General features: G+C 42.1%; 1 protein-coding gene across 1 annotated transcript; it reads right to left on the minus strand.

Moving 5' to 3' along the window:
* Positions 1-804: 804 nt before the first annotated feature.
* On the minus strand, positions 805-9,951 carry KLF6 (KLF transcription factor 6). Its single transcript, XM_075271559.1, has 4 exons — positions 9,563-9,951; positions 6,819-7,395; positions 5,819-5,942; positions 805-5,074 (listed from the first exon to the last, which is right to left on the minus strand). Exons 1-4 carry the CDS (start codon positions 9,662-9,664, stop codon positions 5,023-5,025), a joined length of 855 nt encoding a protein of 284 aa, XP_075127660.1. The 5' UTR covers positions 9,665-9,951; the 3' UTR covers positions 805-5,022.
* Positions 9,952-22,268: the final 12,317 nt, after the last annotated feature.

Consider the following 22,268-nt stretch of genomic DNA (forward strand, 5'->3'; position numbering starts at 1 on the left):
CTACTTTGTGCCGTGCCAGATCTCACAAGGGCTGAGGCTTGTGTCCTTATGCATTTTGTCGCAAGCCCCTGCTCATGTGATGTCCCGTATATCATTGAAGATGGCCAATATTTGCAGGCAGTGCGCCAGGGCCAGGAAGAGGTAAATAATGTTTTTTTATGTTTGTATGCTCCCTGGGTCTCCAAAGACCGCAGAGTATAAGTGTTCATTGGGTGTCGACAATGGGGCATAATACTGTGCATGGGCCACTATGGGGCATAATAGTGTGTGTAGGGGCCACTATGGGGATAATACTGTGTGCAGGGGCCACTATGGGATATAATACAGTGTGCATAGGCCACTATGGGGCATAATAGTGTGTGGGGGCCACTATGGGGTATAATACAGTGTGCAGGGGCCACTATGGGGCATAATAGTGTGGGATGATCTGTTACATTTTGAGAGGGGCCATCTTCTGTATTCCATTATAGACTCTTCGATGTTTCGGCACCATAGGTTTTCAGTGCTCCTGTCACCATTATGATAAATGTATGCACAAGCATGGCAACAATACTGGCAGGGGGCATTTACTAAATTTATCTTGGCAAGAAGCACAAGCTGTGCTTGAAGTCACAGATGCAGGGTACTCCATCAGGAATGGAAGAAAATGTTAAGCCATGCAGGACAAGACCTTATGACACGTTGAGACATTTGGTGAAGGGGAGGGGGTCTGCAACAAAAGCACGTGAACAAAAATAAAGGCCACAAGACGACAGCAAGTCTGATAGGAATTTTTTTTTTTATGTTATTCCAATAAAAAATACATTCATACAGAAATATAACAATCTTGCAAAAAAACAATTTTCAAATAAAATCTTGTAAAACAAAACGAAAAAAAAAAAAAAACAGTTTTCATTTTACAAAAATCTTACAAAGATTCTTCAGATAACAGGGCGTTAAAACAAAATTTAAAAAAAATTAAGAAAAAAAAAAATTACTAATAAAAAGTTTCCCCCCCCCCCCAAATTTCAAGCAAATGTAGATTTCCTCCCCCATTCAGCTTGACTGAGGCTCAGTTATCACCTGAACAGAGTGTATTTTCTTATGTTGGAAATTATAGGCATTCGTATATGGGAGATCCACCCTATTCAAAAAACGCTGATGGCATTTTACAAGCAAGACAAGCCAGTGCACGTTGAGCACTTTTGTTTATCTCCTTGTGAGTATTATGGCTAAACTTTTGAGCACTTCAAAAAAAAAAAAAAAAAAAGAAAAAAAAAAAAGTTCGGAAATGCTACTAGTCTCTGGCCTATTATACAAAGACTATTTTTCTCGCCTTGTCCACACAACCATGTGAAACCGAAAAAAGCGGAGGAGCCGGCTTAACTGGTTTTATGCCAAAACCAAACTGAAAATGACAATTTACTTACACAGTAAGTTTAAAAGCAAACTGTTAGTTATTAGGCCAATACGTTTAAGACACTTGTTTTTTTTTTTGTTTTTTTTTAAATGTTTTTATTTTTTACTAAATGTACCTTTAAAAAGGTATAAACACTGCCATAAACAGCAAGTCACACATTGAAGACCGCATAGTAAGAATGGATAAAAAAAATAAATAAATAAAAAAATTAAATTCTGATCTGCAGAACCTCTAAGGCTTGGCGCACATGGCCGAGAGTCCAATCAAAGGGTTTTTTTTTTTCCGGCCCGATATTTTTAGAGCAGGGCCTATTCAGAACCGTTAACATGGATCCAAGCCGCCCACTGAAAACAATGTAAAGCAGACGCCATTTGGATAACACGGAAGACACTAGGATTGCATGCTCGGTCGTGCGCATTATATGGTTATAAAGGCAAACTAAACTCCAGGATAAATTTGGAAACTGATAAAAAAAAATAAAAAAAATTCAGGGTCGTATTCTGTTTAGTAATAAAAACAAAACTATTGTTTAACCAAAAGAAGGGCAAGTTTTTTTGCCCTCAAATTGGGATTTAATCGCAATTTGGCAAGACTAAAAAAAAAAATTGAACAAAAATATTCCAAAGTGGTTTATTTTCAATGGTAGAAAAACATGGTGGCTCTCTTCAAAAGCAATAGTACACATTCACAGGTTGTATCTGGAATGGCAGCTCTACTGAAGTCAATGGGTCTAAGCTGTCAATAGGATTGGCGCAATTTTTGCAAGTCATGTTTTTCTAATTCTACTATGTATATTTTATTTTGTGGCCACATTGAGGTGGAATTTACTCATCTCTGAATGGAGCAGGTGAGGGACAGTCTGCCCATTCCAATAACAGACAGTGCCTAGTGTCTGCAAAATATCTCGCCATGGTCATGGTTAACCGTCACTAGCAGTACTTGGGGGTAAAGAAAATATGTCGGACCACAATCTAAATATTTTGGCATGACATGTAGATAGACTATCACTTCATGGGGGGGGGGGGGGGAGTGGTGTGGAAATATAGGATAATCCATCAAGTCTAGAGAATATGTAGAACGTACTAAAAAAAATTTAAAATAATATTTGACGATCTCATACTATGCAGTCTTGAATGTGCATCTTCCTGAAAGACAACTTGCCCCAGTTGGTAACGACACAAATGGAACTTTTTTGGATTGCAAGATAATGCAGGATAACAGATTTCATTACCCAGCCTTATCCTTGGCAGACACAAGTTCACTTTTACTGCAAATAAGTGCAGTTTTTTTCCTTTTTTCTTTTTCAATTTCTACTATGAGAAAATAACAAAAATGATAGCTAAAATCTACAACGTTCAGGATATCAACTTTAAAGTTTATTCTACATATTTTTTTTTTCTCTTTAGACATTAAATAACATATTACAAAAATATATATATTCAAACTCTTAATACAGCTCTTAACACTCAGTGACCTAAGACTACATAGGCTTGCACCCAAATTAAAAAAAAAAAAAAATTCAAAAAATGTCCTCAAATAAAAATAAAATAAACTAATCGGCCTAGTAAATTTTCGGCTGTAGAGTGCACGTTTATCGCATTGTGTAGCAGAGACTGGGAAAAAAAAATAAAGTGTTGCCAGTTTTACATTTGCTTTGGTGGATGTGGAATTTAAAAGGGAGTCCGTTAGATCCAAAAGGTCTCCTAAATCATAGTGATAGCGCCATATAGAAGTCTTTAATAGGGATAGAAAATTTCTAATGAAGCAATGCACAGATTTTATTTTTTATGTGTATGCAAATTAGACTTCAAGTGCACAAGGGGCGGGACTAAATTAACAAGTAAGGCCCCTCCTCTGGTGCACTTCAGGATTATCTTTGTATTGCTTTATTGGATACGTTTTTGCTCCCAATAAACGCTCCTACATGACACTATTATTGGTTTTGGAGATATTTTGGACCCCACGGACTCTTTCAATAGGAAAACAGATATTAAAAGAAGGAAAGGGGGAAAAAAAATAAGAATTATCCTTCTAAACAAACACATTTTGTACCTTGACAAGTATATGAGCAGTTTACATATTAAGTGCATGTACAGATACAGATACATTTGTGCAAGTTTCATGTAGAGCAGGTGTAAGCGCCATCTCGGAACAGATCAGTGTGTTCTGAAAAGCAGATTACTATAACATGAGCGAACAACATAGTACAGGAAAGAAAAGACACACATATGCACACAAGAGCCAAACAGCAATAATAAAAGTCATAGGCCATATTCAATTGCCTTGATAAGAACTCACGTGGCTTAATAAAATAGCGCAACACGGAACCAGATCAGTTATCGCCAGTCTATCGACCGGCTATACCCGATTGGATGCTATGGATTACAAAACAGTCTTGCGCCATTTTATGTCTTAAAACCCATGTGTGTCTAAGGAAGAAAGGAAATACAGGAAAAAAAAAAAAGAAATTAAAAAAATAAAATAAAAATTTACACCCCTGGGTGACAACAGAGCCTTAAGTAAGCTTACATCACTTAAACCCCTGTATCTGACCCCCATCCATCTCTGGAGAAGGCCACTTGCATAAGGCACCATTTTTAAGGACAACAGTGCGTCAACAGCTAGAAAAACCGGAAATTAGTCCTCAAGGCATAAATAATAGAAAAAATTAGCTGCATGAGAAAAATCAGTTTTTAAGCTATAGTGGTTTCTTCCACTTTTTTTTGTGTTTTTTTTTGGATTTTTTTTTTGTTTTTGCTTTATTCTATACATAAGTAATGTAACAACAGACCAATTGTATTTTAGCTGCTCTCAACTGGAATCATAACTGCAGTCCTGATTAATTTATGGAGAAGCGTACACATTTCCCCCGAACCATGCAATACCTTTCTATTATAATGAAGTTATAGTTGTGTTATAATTGTAAATACACAGCTTATACAATGGGTTACAAACAATCGTTGTAGCCTGTAGAAACAAGCTACTTGACACATTGCACGTTTAATAGCTGCACCAGACAACAAAAGCTCCTCTCACACAGGAAAGGGATCATCTCCTTCGGGGAGTCTCGGCCTCTTTCATTTCAAAGAAGCTGACCCCCTAAGTAGAATGATTGATGGTTGTCCCATATAACAAGAGTATGCAATAGCATACAAAAAACATTCAAACCGTTTTATTTTTATTTTTTTTTTGTTATTTTTCTTTTAAACAATTTTTTTTCTTCCTAATCCCTTGCAACTGAACTCAACCAGACGAGAAGAAAAAAAAAAAAAAAAAGAAAAAAAACGAGGTCTTCAACATTCAGACATTGGCTCCTTTTCACCATTCAGTCACCCAGACATTAACATTCTCAGTGCACATGCTCACGGCGACGGCTTAGTCAAGCCACTCAGAAGATTAAGCACCAATAGTGCACGGGCCCAGTCAGCTCCAGAAGTAGCACTGTATGGTTGCTATGCCGCATCTTACACGATTGATAAGCCCTGCAAAGCCCCTTGAAGAAGTGAGGTCTTGAAGGCAACTGGTTAGGGTGCAAATTGGCATGCTTTGGCTGGAACTTGCATCCCTCGCACAAGGCAATTCAACCTTGAAGTCGCTTTTCATCACGTGACTTCCTCATTCATTCATATGTGTCGCTTCATGTGCAGAGCCAAGTGATCTGACCTGGAGAAACATCTGGAGGAGAGGAATACGTCATGTTAGAAGCGTCAAACTAAAAAGAAGAAAAAGTTCCACCTACAGGTCTAGTACACCACGTCACCCATAGGCTATATATCCATAAAAGCAGATGTGATCCTCCACGATCACTAGCTTAGCAATCCACCACTGATGGACTTCAACAAAGTTGTAAATGGATACAATTTTTTGATCTAAGTGGCTTATTAAACCAAAAGAAGCAATACTTCTTTAATGGTTCCCAACTTCTATGGTTCCCTGCTGGTCTCTACTTCTTGATTCCCTCCCGTACACTGGAAAAGCCTCTGATTGAGGCCGGAACCCCTGTATTTCCTACTAAGGTACTAAGTTAGTAGAGACTAGCTGGGCACCAGGGACACGTTAGAAGGGGAGCAGAAGGGAATCAGTGAGGAGAGTATGGCTACCCATTTTTAACCCATTTAGGCTAAGGCCCCACATTGCGGAAATGCAGCTTTTTTTGTTGCAGATTTTGCTCTGGTTTTTTGAGCCAAAGCCAAGAATGGCTATAAAAGGAATGGGAAATATCTAGAAAGTTCTTACACTTCTACTCAATCCGCTCCTGGCTTTGGCTCAAAAAAACTGCAACAAAAAAAAGCTGCGTTTACGCAAAGTAATTTTTACCTTTTTAACCAACCCCATTACTGCACTTAACACTACAACTGTTCTCCGTCTATATAGAACTTTCTTATATGCTTGAGGCTTGTTAAAAATAGAAGGTCTTACCTGTCACAATGTGTGCACTTAAACGGTTTGGCACCAGTGTGTTTTCGGAAGTGTCTGGTCAGTTCATCACTTCTTGCAAAACGCCACGCACAACCTTCCCATGAACATCTGTAAGGCTTCTCTCCTGCAAAATAATATATAGGGGGTTAAGCGACACAAACCACTAGTTTAGCAAATTAGAAAGGAAAGATTCTATCGTGCAAGTTAACAGAACGATATGACACGGATCATGTCTGAATTCTATGCAAATGTGCGATTTCATTAAATAGTTGAGTTGGCTACGCCATAAACGGGCCCCATTGTTGTCTTCACCAACTCAATCGACAAGAAAAGTTGACAAGACTCCAAGGGAATGCAAACTCCTATTGAATAGTCCGCTAGGCACTGACAACCCTGTCGAGGGTATACAATGAATATGTATTGTAGGGAGCGATGTATACACAAAACAGGGATATTACGGAGAAGGATCGAATGTGATCCAACACGGATGAAGTGTTGTTACTATTCTTTAATGACTCAATGAAATATGGGAAGAATGGAGGCCGGACTTGGATCAGTGTACAAGTTTTCGCCCAAAAAAACTAAATAATAAGAGTTTACACTACGTATTTTTATATGTATGCTGCATTAAGGATTCAGGACCTACAAGGCTACGTTTAATAGTCGGAAGCTCCTTCGTAATTGCTAGGAGACGTTTCGCAGAAATGTTAAAAGTTTGTTTCCTCTTTAACATTCCTAGTTCGTTCCAGCGTCAACCTATTAAAGGAAAAGATGGAGGAAATTCGTAGTGGATAAGAATTCTTTGACTCCCTTTTCCTGGATACCCTTTGTAGTCCTAGGCCCAACCTCCCTACAGGAAAGAATGAGGAAGTACAGAAGAGGATTCACCATGATGACATCACTGATGGACTTTGGGTTTACACCCTGTGGTTGTGCAATAACATTACAGCTCGGGATTCCCTCCTGTCAAGTCCCTTTTCAACGTGAAACAAGCACTGACCTGTATGAGTGCGCTGATGTGCTTTAAGATGTGAACTCTTGGTGTAAACTTTCTTGCAGCCATTGAAGTGACACTTGTGGACACGTTTCCTGCCATCCGGTGAGGTCTCTCCACCGCTGGTTGGGCTACCTTGATCTAGTGTCTTTATAAATGAACCAGGGCGCACTTTCCCAGGTGAATGGAGTTCCCCGGTCATAGCATTCCACAAATGATGGGGAGACTCCTTACCCTGCTCTGGCGACGATGGTGGGGTAGAAGTGACAGATGAACTAAAAGGTTCAGATTTGATCACCGCATCACTAATGGGGTCTGAGGTAAATTTGGAAGTCGGTGAAAGCTCTTCCGAGCTGTCTGATAATTCACTACTAATGTCAGAGTTCAAACTATTGGTCTCTAAATTTTGACTGTCAGAAATGTCCTCCGTCTTGATACAGATAAGTTGGGGGTCAGGTTCCTCCTTTTTCTCACACGCCAGAATAAATTTGGTCCAAAGCTCATCTTCCCCATCGAACTTAAATTCGGAGGCCGACACATAGCAAGGCTCGCTCTGCAGGTAGCGCTCTAGTTCCAGGCAGGTCTAGAAGACAAGTCAGAAGAAACAAGTTAGACCTTCACGTTTGCAAAAAAAAAACTCTACGCGGTTTGCAATGAATGACACACCATTGACACAAGTTTAGTACTACGGTAGTTTCTACTTCCTTTTAAGATCTTGCAAAATGAAATTTGCAGAACAACCATAGATGGAAATTGCAGAGCTGCACAAAATTTAGGGAACCACGGCATTGTCCATATCCTATATGCATTTTCTAAATGGAGGCCATTTCTCGTACAGACACTTCTGGAAACCATACAATGGACAAGAATTTAATCTGCTATCCAACAGTATAACTGGATGAGTCATCTGCATTCCTTTCACGTTATGCTGGAAAGGAGAAAAAAAAAAAACAAGACTTCCTTTTGTAGCTCTGACCAGAAGCCAGGACTATGCTGGTAAATGCAAGAACTACTCAGTGCATACTATTTTTATTCGGTAGGAGCCATGTTAGATTTCTATTTTCTCCAGTCATCAAGAAGTTAAAATTTTCGCCTCCGACGCAAACCATTAGAAAGTCCTGCTCGTCCCCTGTAAATGTCAGCCATTTGTTTTTGCAAAAAAAAAAAAAAATACGGGTGCTGAGATCAGCCCTGTGGCCTGCAGACACAAGCCATCAAAATACCACACATATTTCCCCAGCGAGCTGCCTGCCCCAGGAGGGATCCGAGTGCACATTTTTACTGCGCTCTTCCATTTCCTCTTGTGGTCTTCTCAGTAATTCTAACTAACATCAACGTTGCGACGAATAGACAAACTATAGAAATCAATGCGTGCATTTTCCTATAATTAGACAATTGCTTTGCTGTTCAGATGAGAAAATGCATTTTATTGATTGGCTGTGGTGGAAGGGAGGGGGTAGGGGGGGGATGGAGGGGCAATTGATTGTGATGTTGTTAAACTTTAATAATCTAGCTGCTTTAAATTCGCCATTATGCAAATAAGCGCGGAGACCAAGAGATGGGCTCGGTGATAGTTTAAATGTCTCTGCAGGCTTCTGGGAAGGAGAGCTGGCTCCGTGCCCACATCTAAAATGCCCCAAGGAAGCTACTGAGATCAATTTCAATCTCACACACACACATAAGATCTGCCTCTTTGATGGCGAAGCAGGCGGAGGAGGAGGAGGGAACGCACACAATTAACTAGGAATGTGAAGGTTGTAACACTTTAGTGTGCAGCTCCGCAAACAAATAGATATCGGAGATCTTCAATCATTTACCCCCCAAAAAAGTCAACACGACTATATGGCGGACAATACAAAACAATGGGTGACCACTGATAATCCCTCCATAAAAGACAACCTGGGATATAATAGGTCTACAAGGCAGCACATCAGGGGGTAGGATGTTGACATGGATAGGTCGTCCAATGCTGCCAATAATACGACCGCCATACTACTGCAAAAAGTACTCAGTACTAGGTGACAGCTACGAGATAATTCACTATGATGGTGCTATACGCATAATCTACTGATAGTTCACTATCACGGTGCGACATGGAAGTCTCACAATAATTCACTACGATGGTGCGACGTAGACGAGCACCTTTCACTACAATGGTGATACACAGACCAGCACCTTGAAATCGGCCAATAACGCACTACAATGGTGCGACATAAACTAGGCACCTCGAAATCTGACGATAAGGCGCTATGATGGTGCGACATGGATAAGCACCAGGAAATCTGATAACGCACTAGGATAGAGAACAAAACATACCAGCAGTGGTGCAAGTCTGTCAAAAGAACAATCAGATTGTCTACGGCGGGATGTCATCTAAATGCCACCCAAAATACTGTCAGGCTGGACTGTCAAACATGGACCCAGGTGCGTTCGGGCAACGTAACCTAAAGGGTTATTCGGAATATCTATCGCCTTTTCATCAATGCAAAAATATTCCTAGGAAGGAATGACAGGAATAACTCTTGGCACAGCCCCGGCTTTTAGCTGACAAGCCCCAGCTGTGTAGTTTGGACCATTTGCACTGACAAAGTTTTGCCAAATGGCTGCACAGTTACTAGCGAAACCCAAGCTGCTCTGGATTGAGATGGCCACCGAGCTGTCACTGCAAATCACTGGAGGTCCCTGCACCGCATGCATGCTATACATTGCACTAGACAAGGCGAACAGAATGAAACTCCTCTAGGATTTACCTGTTGCCAATATTCCTCCAGAGAGGGTAACGCGGAGAAGTAGCCAGTGTCGTGCACGATCTGAAGCTCCTGGAAAATGCTGCACATGGGGAGAACATCCATGATCTAGGATTAAACAAACGCTAACACACACGCTAAAGGATTTCTTGCAAAAATCAGAACTGCTACCATATATGTTGCAATGGCCAAGATATAATCCAGAGCTTGCAAAAAATATAGACAGGTATAGATCCCAGCAGAATGCAGTCAGGAGTCCTCCAGGTTTTCATGCAAATGTCATTGCATAGCAATTACCAAAAAAAAAACACAAGACTAGAACTCCTCCTGGAGCTGAGACTTGCTCAGTGGTGCTGACAATATTTGCAAACACTGAAGTGACTGCAAATGTAAACCCCTGCAAAACTTCCCTATTCAAACCTTCCAAGCCAGCCAGCCTGCCCCCTCCTCCCCCACGTGATCCCATTACGCCGGCTCAGTACAGCAGCCAATCAGCGTCCACTAGCTCCCTTCAGCGTTCCTATGATGTCAGCTGCCACCAATCACCGAGCTCGACGCTCGGGGGATGCCTCTGGCGTGACGAAATCGTTTCGTAAGAGGAGAGGCGATTGGTCAGATTCGAAATTTCAAGCCCCCTCCCGTTCGGAGGGGGGAGGGACTAGCTATTTTTAGATAGGTATATAAGTCAGGGACGGCGGTGGAGACAGTTACAGTGCGGTCAGTGGCCGCTGAGAGCGCTTGTGAGGTGCGAGCTCCGGTGCCAGGCTCATGGCTGCCCGGGCTCTCAGTAGATGTTTGTGGCGTACATTAGTTTTAATAAAGTGTACAGTGACAATACACACAAACATGTCGGAGCGTTCTGTGTGGTGACAGTCGTTGTCTCAGCGCGCTGTCTCCATTTTGTATGACCTCCCCCCTCCATTTTGAATGTGTGTAAAAGGTCACATACTTGACAGACCTGCCTGTCATTGCTCTGTGGCGCGGGTCAATAGCCGATAGGGCACTGACTGCGGCTGACCACGTAGCCAGGCTATACACTATATGACAATGTCTTGTGTGTAATACCTCACGCCCCCCCTCACTGTCCCCCCGTCACAAAATGGCGCCTGTCTTGTTTACTTCATTTACTGTCATTCATTCCAGTAGGGGGCGGAGCTCTCCCCCCCCCCCCCCCCTCAGCTCTCTGGAAATGTACTGAAGTTTATGGCTGAAACTGCCGGCAGCGTCTGCTGACAAATCCGAGTTCCCCTTTCAGTTAGATCAGATTTTTGCCTGTGTGACTACGTGAAAATGTGTCCCTTCCCCCCGCAGAGACTCCTCCTCATCCCCCCTCAGACTGTACTTCACATTTTATGGCTCCTTCACAGGAGAGACATAACTTTGTTTTGGAAGCGATATCCTCCCCCAACTGCAAATCCAATAGAATAAAATACACATTTACAAGCAAACACTGAGTCCTGGCAGTGAATTACTGCTACTCCGGCTTAGCCATGAAGTCTTGTCATTTATATCTGCTTCTGGGAAAGCTGGGTGCCGGAAGCAATGGAGCGACTATTAGGATGAATTCACACAGTGCTGATTTTGTTAGCCTGTGTTCACCTCTGCGCCTGGCGTCTGCCCTTTGCGAAACCGTCTAAAAGAGCTGCGAATTTGTTAAAAACGGTTAAGCGGCGTTCACACTGCCGCTGCTGTCTGCTGTAAACCCCGGCTTGCGAGCGGTCGACTTTAAAACCCATTCATGTGAATAGGTTCATGTGTCCGCTGAAAAACAACGGATTCCAGGCGGAGAGGCTTAAAACGCTCACGGCGGTCAGCTTTTAAAACCCAATCACATGAACCCCTCACTAGTCGTCTCCTGTCCGGTTTCCTCAGGGTTAACAGCGGCAGTGTGTACGCCGCCTTAGACAGAACATACCGTAATACATACAAAAAAACTCTGTGTCTATTTTTGGCGGATCCGTTTTTTTTTTTTTTCATTCTGAGCATGTGTAGAAAAGCATAAAAGAGGAATAACAGATCACAAAACGGACACAAATGGTTAAAAAAGATGGATCTGCTGCTGTCCGTCGCGTATCCTTATTTGTTGGACGTTGCAAAAGTGATACAAGTCCGACAAGTCCCCCATAGACTATTAAACCCACCACCCAAAAGACCCCACGGACTGTTATACCCCAAATCACCCATCCCACCCCCCACCTCCCCATACAGCTGTCACCAACCAAGAGGAAGATGAGACCCCACGGACTGTTATACCCCAAACCACCCACCACTCTCCCCCCCACACACACACACACACACACTCTACTAGCTTTGGCAATGCCCAATATCCACTCGGACGTGCCAATAAAGCTTGTTTGATTTGATTTTGTCTCCGTCCAAAAGTGTAGCTACCCGGCGGAAATGCTCCAAACATGGATGGCGGATGGATTTATAGACCATTGATGGGTTGTCTAAACGATCCCTTCTGATCAGTTTTTTTTTTTTTTTTTTTGATCTTTTGACGGATCACAGAAGCAGATCAGGTGTGGAGACCCCAATGCAAGTGTGAACCTGGCCTTAAAGAATTTCTGCCACCGTTGCATATATCATAATACGTGTATATCCTAAGGCCTGGTTCACATCTGCGTTCGGTAATCCGTACGGGGAGTGCACATGGAGACCCCACTGAACGGAATATCGAACACATTGGCAAGTGGCGAGCACATGGACCCCATAGACTATAATGGGGTCCGTGTGCTTTCCGCGCAGTGTCTGCACGGAACATGCGGACAGAAAAGTACTTCACTATCTACTATCATGTCCACATGACTCGTGAAAGCATGTGTGAACAGTGCTGTGGGAAAAACTGCAATGGATTTGGGGCCTTAGCCTAAAAGGGGACAATGATATTCTATCTTTAGGATAGATTGGTAAAGTCTGACACCCTCCGCTCTTTGAAGCGCTTGCGGCCCTTGGGTGAGCTTCACTTGGTCTTCTCAGGCCAGTGGCCCCATTCAAATGAATGAAACTGAGCTGCAGTACCGATCACAGCCACTATACAATGCACAGTGCTGTGCTTGGTAAGCAGTTAAGATGCCAAAGAGTCGGCTTCTGACCAGTCATCTGTATGGAGCCACTTCCAGTGCTCGTCCTATACACAATACAGGCCTGGAAGCCGAAACCTGTGTCCACTGCCTAGCGGCTGGATGCCATTGCTCCCACTGACTTCAGTGACCCCCGAGCTGCCGTTAAGGTGCTGACCTCTATACAGGGATAGAGCCCGTCCGATACATAATACAGGGCCATAGCTCTGTATACGTAATCGGTCTGCGGACCAGCTCTCAGTCTGCATTGATCAGGTATTTATGGCCTATCCTGAAGATAGGCTTACACTCCTTTAAAGCTACATGTATATGACCCGCTGTAGTGACATCCTAAGGTCAAAATGTATTTTTTATTTGTTGCGATGTTTGCAAAATACCGAGATTTTCAAAAATTGCAGCAAAAACCACAATTTGGCCACACCGTGTGAATAAATCCTAAGGCTCAATTCACAGCATGTCTGTGGCGCACTCTCGTATCCAAGCATACATTTGGCAGAGATACAATTGGCAGGGATTTGCAGCACCAACTGTATTGGAAATGGTTGTTGGCTGTTGTTTCAGCTGTAGTTTTTTTCTTTTTTTTTAATTTTTAATGGGAGTCGGTGTCAGATATATAAGGAGGTCTGGTTTTTGACATTGATGCCACGCATGATTTTCAGTCATGTGTTGCAGAAATAGATGGAGATTTTTGGGCATGGTGCCGATTACAAAAAAGGAACCTGTCCCATTTTTGTACAAAGTGCACATAGGTCTGTATGGAGTGTTGTATCTTCAATGTGTTTATAGGGGAAACCTTAGACTGATACAGGATACAATAACCGTGCTGGGGTCCTGGGTTCAAATTCAAGGACAACATCTGCAAGCAGTTGTATGTTCTCCCCATGTTTGCGCATATTCTGGTTTACTGATCAGGAATTTAGGTTGTGAGCCCTATATGGGACAGTGAGTGACAATGTCTGTACTAGATCTTTGTATAAGGTTGCATTCAATCCTGTATTCTATGAACCAGGATATATTATCTGTGGTGTGGCCGGGCCACAACCGTGGTCTGCAATTTATAGGACATGTCCGTAATGCCCGTGAATTGCGGGCCAATCAGCAACATGCAGAACGTAGAATCATTACGGTCGTGTAAGACCAGCCTAAGGGTAAGTTCACAGGGGGTTTTGCGGAGGCCGCCTCAGGTTCCGGTCCAAAATACAGGTAGCTGCGACTGTGTCGGCATCCAGTTGCGCACTCCGCTCCGGATTAGGTCCAAATGAACGTGGGGCTTTAGCCTTACTCTATGACAGAATGTGCTTTCTGATGGATGAATTGAAATTCCACGGATTTGTCATTTCAACCTAATTTAGGAACTACCAATTAAATTCTTCTTAGCATGGAAAATAAAGTTCTTTAATGATGGCGGTATAGCCTTCTAAGTTTAGATTAAGATTGTCTGAGCGGCGGAGGCCTCCTCATTAACAACTAATTACTAGTACAGACTTATTCAATCACATGTCTATTTCTCAGTCTACGAGCTGATATTTTTTAATTAGCCGTTCATTTCCAAGTGAATTTTGGTGTGTGATATGGAGATAACAATGATAATTATGCTCATCCTATTAATGCCCATTATCTTTTGTATTCCTGAGTTTCACTTAATGTGAGAATTTGGTAGAAACCCTTCCATAGGATACGAGAGCTGCGCAATCATCGCCTCCTGGGTTTATTTATCGCATTCCATATTTATCCATCATCTCTACACATTTTATTTCCTTTTCTAGACACAGGATTCAAAAATAGCTCGGAACGGATTTTTCATAATAAGAGAGAAATTCCATCGTCTTGCCCAAACCTTGCTCAGCCATCACACATGACTAAAGTCCTGTTTATTGTTATAGCAATGTTTAAACCTATTTCACTTTCCGTTTTATGGCTAAAATAAACTGCTACACGGCCATATGAAAACGGTTTGAGCATTGGCCGCCTTCCAACAGGAACGCATGAACCTCTGAACTTATTCATGTATTTGCGCTATTTGAATATGGAAATGCAATATCCAGTGGCTGCATTCGGCTGCTGTGCACCTCTAATGGAGTGCTGAAAATGTAGACCCAGAAAACAGGGTTTGGAACTTGAGACACATCTGGTGAGGTGTAAAAAAAATGACTTCCTAGATTTTAGGTTATTGCTATTTTTACATTTAAGAGGCTGTTACAGCCACAATACAGACTCAAGTGAGCCAAACTTATAGTACTGTGCAAAAGTTTTGGGCAAGCGTTGAAAAAAACACTGCAAAGTAAAAATGCTTTTACAAATAGAAGTGTTAATTTATTTTTTGAACAAAAAAAATCGAAATCACATCAGTATTGGTGTGAGCATTCTTTGTAGGTTATTTCCTCAAAGTGATGATATGGCCCCCACAGAGCCCTGATCTCAGCATCATCCAGTCTGTCTGGGACTGTACGAAGAGGCAGAAGGATTGGACAAGCCTACATCTACAGAAGATCTGGGCTTAGTTCTCCAAGATGGCAGGAACAACCTCCCTGCTGAGTTCCTTCAAAGACTATCTGCAAGTACCGAGAAGAACTGATGGAAGGCAAAGAGCAAAGGTTACACCAAATTTGCATGGGATTCAGATATCTATTTTTATTTTTCATTCATTTAGTTTATTCATTTTCAGAAAAAAATCATACTTTGTAACATTTTTCCAGAACTGCCTTATACCTTTGCACAATACTGACCCTCATTTCAGTAGTTCGGTCCAGTTGCTGTCTGTAATGTTGCCTTAGAACACCCTTCTCCATGGACTCCCAGCTAACACCTTCGCCCCCCTCCAGTCCACCCTAAACTGTGCTGCTTGCTTAATTCACCTCGCCCCCGTTCTTCATCGGCGACAACCCCCCCTTCCCCCCCGCCACTCCCTACACTGGCTACCTATTGTCCAGCGAATAGAATTCAAACTACTCCCACTACCTGCCCACACGTAACCTCAGATCCTCCAATGACCTCCTACTCCGCTCTGCTCTCATCCGCTCCTCACACAACCGTCTCCAAGATTTCTCTCGTGCATCCCCCATACTCTGGAACTCCTTACCAAGACACATAAGACTGACCCCCACAATCACAGGCTTCAAGAAGGCCCTGAAGACTCACCTATTCAGGAAGGCCTACACCCCCCAATAACACTATCACCTCACTGCCATCTGTACAGTCTCCCCCTCTCCTTCTGTCTCTACCCCCTTCCCTCATAGATTGTAAGCCCTCGTGGGCAGGGTCCTCTACTCCACTGTGCCAATCGGTTACTGTTAGTATCATATCTGTTTGTACATTTTGTGTACTGTATGTTAACTCTCAAATGTAAAGCACCATGGAATTAATATAATAATGTACAGCACCATGGAATTAATGGTGCTATATAAATAAACAATAATAATAATAATAATAACAACAGGGGTTGGGAACCTTGGCGCTCCAGCTGCTGTGACACTACAACTCCCAACATGCTCCATTCACTTCCATGGGAGTGCCAAGAACAGCAGAGTAAGTATGCATGCTGGGAGATGTAGTTTTACTACAGCTGGAGAGCCAAGGTTCCCTACCACTGCCTTAGAATCATGGTAAAATAGCAAAAAAGTGATGCAGTGCCGTCTATTAGTCCCAGTTTTTCCCACTGGGAACATCTCAAAAAATCTGAACATATTGAAATGTACTATTTGAGGCTCAGGCCATACATGTTGGGTCTGCGGTGAGATATCTGCAACACACATCCCACAGCAAACCCATCCACAGCAAGTAGTAGCCAGATTTGTTGCAATATTTGACCTGCATTTGAATTGTTTGCAAAAATTTGCCCTGCTACAGGCTCAAAACCACAGCACAAGACACCTTGCCATGTGTGGAGGATTATATCCTATGCTAGGACTATGCTACACGTGCCATTACTGTCACAGGGTCTGTATATTCTGCAGCACTGTACAGCGTCCATCTCTCACATCAGACTATAGAAACAATAGGTCACAATCAGTTTTTTTTTTTTTAATAGAATACAGATGTGAGTCAGTTTCCTAGTAAAACAATATTTTTTGGAGCAGGGGAGGAAACCAGAGAACCAAAAGAAAACCCATGCAAACACGGGGAGAACACACAAATGCCATCCAGATGTTGCCCTTAGTCAGATTCCAATCCCTGACCCCATTGTTACTAGGCAGTATAACTAGGGAGTTATAATACAACTTTGCTGGTGCCTCATACACAATCGCTAAAAGTTATTGGCTCGGGTCTTTTACGTACACAATATAGATTCTTCATTACTTTAGTATATACAAGTCGATGAACCTTCCTAAATAACCTACCGTTATTGGCCAACTCTACCTATATTCTGATTTTGTCTTCAGTTTCAACTTCGGGATTCATTCAGTATCCAAAATGTCCAGACCCTTATAAATCCATGATAAACAACAGTATAAAATATCAATAATAACAACTGTACTTGTAATAAACATACACAAAATGTAAGTTACCATGTTAAGAAACAGAACAAAGCCATGTTAAGTCCAAGATGTGGAAGGGCGGGTGCTCGAATAACAAAAATGTTTTTGAAGTGGTTTTATTGGGAGATGGGGGTGTCGCGGATTCCGTTTCAATCTGTTTTCAATCTATTTGCTTCGTTTTTCTCATTAATTGTCTTTATTCTCCACAGATGTTCAAGTCACTGTCCACCTGCGTTGCTACAGTTCTAAAGTTACAGAAGCTAGAGGAGAAGAACAACCACAAGACTCCTTTGACTCAGCAGGTTTATGTCTCAGGATGATGTCAGTCCCTTCTAGGTGTATGGATGACTACATTTGACCTCTTGCTCACTAGAGAATGAATGAAAGTACAATAAACGTTGGCTATGTCTTTGTGTTCTACTAGACTGAATCACCTGTGTCCTGTTGGAAGAGTCACATACATCTTGTCACCCATGACTTCAGATACCTGGGTAATTACATCTGCTACTTGTTTTAGACAATTAGACTACATGCTCATGAACGTAGTAAAAAAGACGTTAAAAGCAGATGAAACGGTCCGTTTTTAACAGCCATTTTCTATCTTTGCATCACATACTTGTTCTCTATTTTCCAGCTGTCTGTCCATTTTAGGGCTAGTGGACACAGGACCGCGTATTTTGGTCCTGATTTTGATGCGGGAAGCCGCGTCAGAATAGGAAGACGGAAGATGGAAACCCGAAGACTGGATGCAGGTGTGAACCCGCCCGACCTTTACAGTATTAGGGCTAGTTCACACGTAGGCAAAGGGGCGGATTTTGACAGCGGATTTCGCTTCAAAATCCGCCCCTTTACAATGGTGGTCTATGTAGACCACCGGGCTTTTTTTTTCCCACTAGCGGTGGGCTGCCGCTAGCGGAGAAAAGAAAGGACATGCCCTTTCTTCAGGCGGAAGCCGCACGGGCTCAGCCGCGCGGCTTCCGCCCCCAGCAGCTCCCTCCTATGTCGGCTCATTCATTTGAGCCGACAGCGGAGGGGAAAGCCGCGACCGCGATGGTCGCGGCAGGCGGGTTTTGACAAGAGAGAGCCGCGGCGAGCCGCGTCTCTCTCGGTGTCAAAACCCGCGTGAGCAGTTCACGTGTGAACTGACCCTTAGTCTTTTTTTTTTTTTTTTTTTGCCCAACTCACTGATCAATTTGTAACAAATTTGCTAATTTTGGAAAAATTTTTGGCAGATGTTAAAATTAGACCCATTGGGGTTATTTATCATCTGACCCTTTTTGGACATATCTATCACAGGTATGCTTTTTTCTTAGACTAGTTTTACTGTGTTGTTCATTTATGATGTAGCTGCACCCCCTTGTTAAATATTGTTCACGTATGTTAGTTTATAAGCTGTGTGCACTTTGTTCAAAAAGGTGCAATTGCTCGTTTTTAATAAAATCTAACCTGATAGACTGTTTTTTTTTTTTTTTGGTTTTTTTTTACGCTACCCATGTACTGTAAGTGTAATTTTTTCCTTTTTTTTCATAGTTAGCAATACAGCATGAAAGGGGTCTCAATTTAGGCCATACCCCCTTCTCCAGACATCTGGAGAAAAAAAAAGTACTAATGTTTTGTAAAGTAAGCGCAGGGCAGAAAATGACCATAAAAAAAGCGCAATTTATGCCAAAAAGAGGTACAAGTAGCTAAATAAATGTGCCCCATTGACTTGATCTAGTTCTGTCCAACTGTGAAAATGGACAAAATTAGGACATGTTCTATTTTTGGATACACAACGGTTATGGATTTCTTCATACAGCCTTAGAATTCCATTGTTCTGAAAATATCTATAACGCTGTTGTTCACTGTGATGTCCATGAAAACTTTCACTTTAAGACTAAGGCCCAGTGTATCGGGCCGCAGCCAAAAAGGGATGTGGGGAAAGTCACAATATTTTAGTATTTTTTTCTCTAATTCACAAGAAATGTTGACTTTCATTCTTACACTTTCACTTCTAACTCCCTCTGGAGAGAATTTCCTTAGTAAACTGTGTTCTGCCAAAGGCAGGGTTAACCCCCTGCCGAGCAAATGTCAACAAGAAGGAGAATCCTATTATTTGTATGAGTTCTCTTAAAAGGGATTTTCCAGTTATATGTAAATTATTCTTAAAGGGGATCTACCTCACATGTCTGTTTTAGTAAATAGCTACAGCCTGCATAAGGTAACACTGCTGAAACAACTATCTCTCTGGATTCCCACATAGACATGTCGTCATTGCATCACTAAAAACCTTGTTTTTTATTTTATCCCATTCCCGCCTTCCACTCATTTTTGTTTGGGGGCCTGCAAACCCATTTATCAAATATAAAACTGAAATGTATTGCCAGTTTTTTAGAGGTCGCCATCTTGCCTGAGCCTCGTCTTTGCTCTCTTCACAGCATTTAGCGAAATGCTTAACAGCAGGGTCATGGCCTTAGGCAGCAATAGTCTGGAGCTGATTCATTGAAGTCTATGGCAGAGTTTTTCTATACATACCCTGTTCAGGGAGGGGGAGAAGATAAGTAGTGAAAGCAATGATGGGACACAATGGGTGTTATCTGTAGAGGTGTGATTATCGATTGTGATGCTGTCTGTCTTATTTGTGATGTAAATGAGGTGACTGCTGCAATGAAAATCCCTACATTTTGGCGAGTTTTAGTCTATTTTTAGCCTTAAGGCCCTATTAGATTTTGTGATTTAGCAGCCAATTGTTGGGAATGAAAGCTTGTACAAGCGCTACTTCCTGACAATTGGCCTAATAGTGCTGATAATCACCCGATAAATGGGGAAATCTGGTGATCTGCTGACTTCAGCTGGACAAAAACAAGGGCAGACAAACATCAATAGCAATAAATATCAAATATATATAATAATAAAAATAGTATCTACAATATAATTAAGCACTATAGACCACGCTTGCCTCTACCGTCAATAAATAACAATTAATTGCAAGATAGAATCAACGTAAAGTGCTACTGCAAAGATGACAGTCACAACTTCCAACATTCATCCCTCACACATGTTTCACTTGGGGGCTGCTCTGCTTTGTAATCGGGCTGGTGCAGAACAATCATCATGTTATGTAGCCGATCAGCACCCATTATGAAAAATTTGCTTGTTTAATACCACCCTTAGGCCCCTTGCTATCTGGGTTTTTGTTTTCTGTCTGCCCACACACAGTCCCGTGTTTGGGTTGGCAGTCTGGGCTGCAAAACTCTGGATAGGTCTTATTCCGCAGCTCCTATTCAATCTTGGCTGACGGCTAGCCCACAGTCGTGAGCAACCGGCCTTAGACTAAGACCCCAAATACTAAAAAAAGCTGCTGAAAAAAACCCACAGCAAAAGCGAGTTTTTTGGCAGCATTTTTTCATTGACTTTGCTGCTTTTTTTCTGACAAACACGTAGGAATAGCCTCCTACCTTTAGATGTCTTTTTCGTGCCTCCATTCAGTAGAAATCCGTGTTTTCTTCGGTATGCAAATGAGTTCTCTCACAGCACTGGGGGTGTCCCCAATGCTGCGAGAGAACTCTCCAGCTCCGCCTCCATCTTCTTCAGGAACAGCTTCTCCCTGCGTCTTATTCCATTCTGGGTTTCAATCTTCTAGGCATGTGCAGTCGGCTCTGCCATCGAGCCTCAGACAGAGCCGACTGCGCATGCCTGCGGCCACAAGAAAATAGCCGCTTACACAGCTTACTCAGGATTCTGCAGCTAAAATGAACATGATGTGATTTTTGAAAATGCATGTTTTTGAAAAAGCAGCATTTCTGGTGCTTTTGTTTCCACTGCAATCGCTGTGTTTCCCCAATGTGGGGCATTAGCCTCAGTGGTAGAGTGAAAATATACAGTAAATACAGAACTGTAAAAATCAAATCATTAAAAATTCTTACGAAAAAAAGTTTTGCATAAAAACTTGGTTAAAAAATAGGCCATTATTGGTGACACGTTCCCTCTTCCACTAGCCATTTCTTGTTAGCGTTGCTGGGGAACATACAGTCCTATGAAAAAGTTTGGGCACCCCTATTAATCTTAATCATTTTTAGTTCTAAATATTTTGGTGTTTGCAACAGCCATTTCAGTTTGATATATCTAATAACTGATGGACACAGTAATATTTCAGGATTGAAATGAGGTTTATTGTACTAACAGAAAATGCGCAATATGCATTAAACCAAAATTTGAACGGTGCAAAAATATGGGCACCTCAACAGAAAAGTGACATTAATATATAGTAGATCTTCCTTTTGCAAAGATAACATTCTCTAGTCGCTTCCTGTAGCTTTTAATCAGTTCCTGGATCCTGGATGAAGGTATTTTGGACCATTTCTTTCTACAAAACAATTCAAGTTCAGTTAAGTTTGATGGTCGCCGAACATGGACAGCCCGCTCTCAAATGATCTGAAAACAAAGATTGTTCAACATAGTTGTTCAGGGGAAGGAGACAAAACGTTGTCTCAGAGATTTAACCTGTCAGTTTCCACTGTGAGGAACATAGTAAGGAAATGGAAGACCACAGGGACAGTTCTTGTTAAGCCCAGAAGTGGCAGGCCAAGAAAAATATCAGAAAGGCAGAGAAGAAGAATGGTGAGAACAGTCAAGGACAATCCACAGACCACCTCCAAAGAGCTGCAGCATCATCTTGCTGCAGATGGTGTCACTGTGCATCGGTCAGCAATACAGCGCACTTTGCACAAGGAGAAGCTGTATGGGAGAGTGATGAGAAAGAAGCCGTTTCTGCACGTACGCCACAAATAGAGTTGCCTGAGGTATGCAAAAGCACATTTGGAGAAGTCAACTTCATTTTGGAAACAAAGATTGAGTTGTTTGGTTATAAAAAAAAAAGGCGTTATGCATGGCGTCCAAAAAGAAACAGCATTCCAAGAAAAACACTTGCTACCCACTGTAATATTTGGTGGAGGTTCCATCATGCTTTGGGGCTGTGTGGCCAATGCCGGCATCGGGAATGTTGTTAAAGTTGAGAGTCGCATGGATTCCACTCAGTATCAGCAGATTCTTGAGAATAATGTTCAAGAATCAGTGACGAAGTTGAAGTTACGCCGGGGATGGATATTTCAGCAAGACAATGATCCAAAACACTGCTCCAAATCAACTCAGGCATTCATGCAGAGGAACAAT

Source organism: Leptodactylus fuscus, chromosome 4, assembly GCF_031893055.1.
Source record: "Leptodactylus fuscus isolate aLepFus1 chromosome 4, aLepFus1.hap2, whole genome shotgun sequence".
In the NCBI taxonomy this organism is placed as follows: domain Eukaryota; kingdom Metazoa; phylum Chordata; class Amphibia; order Anura; family Leptodactylidae; genus Leptodactylus; species Leptodactylus fuscus.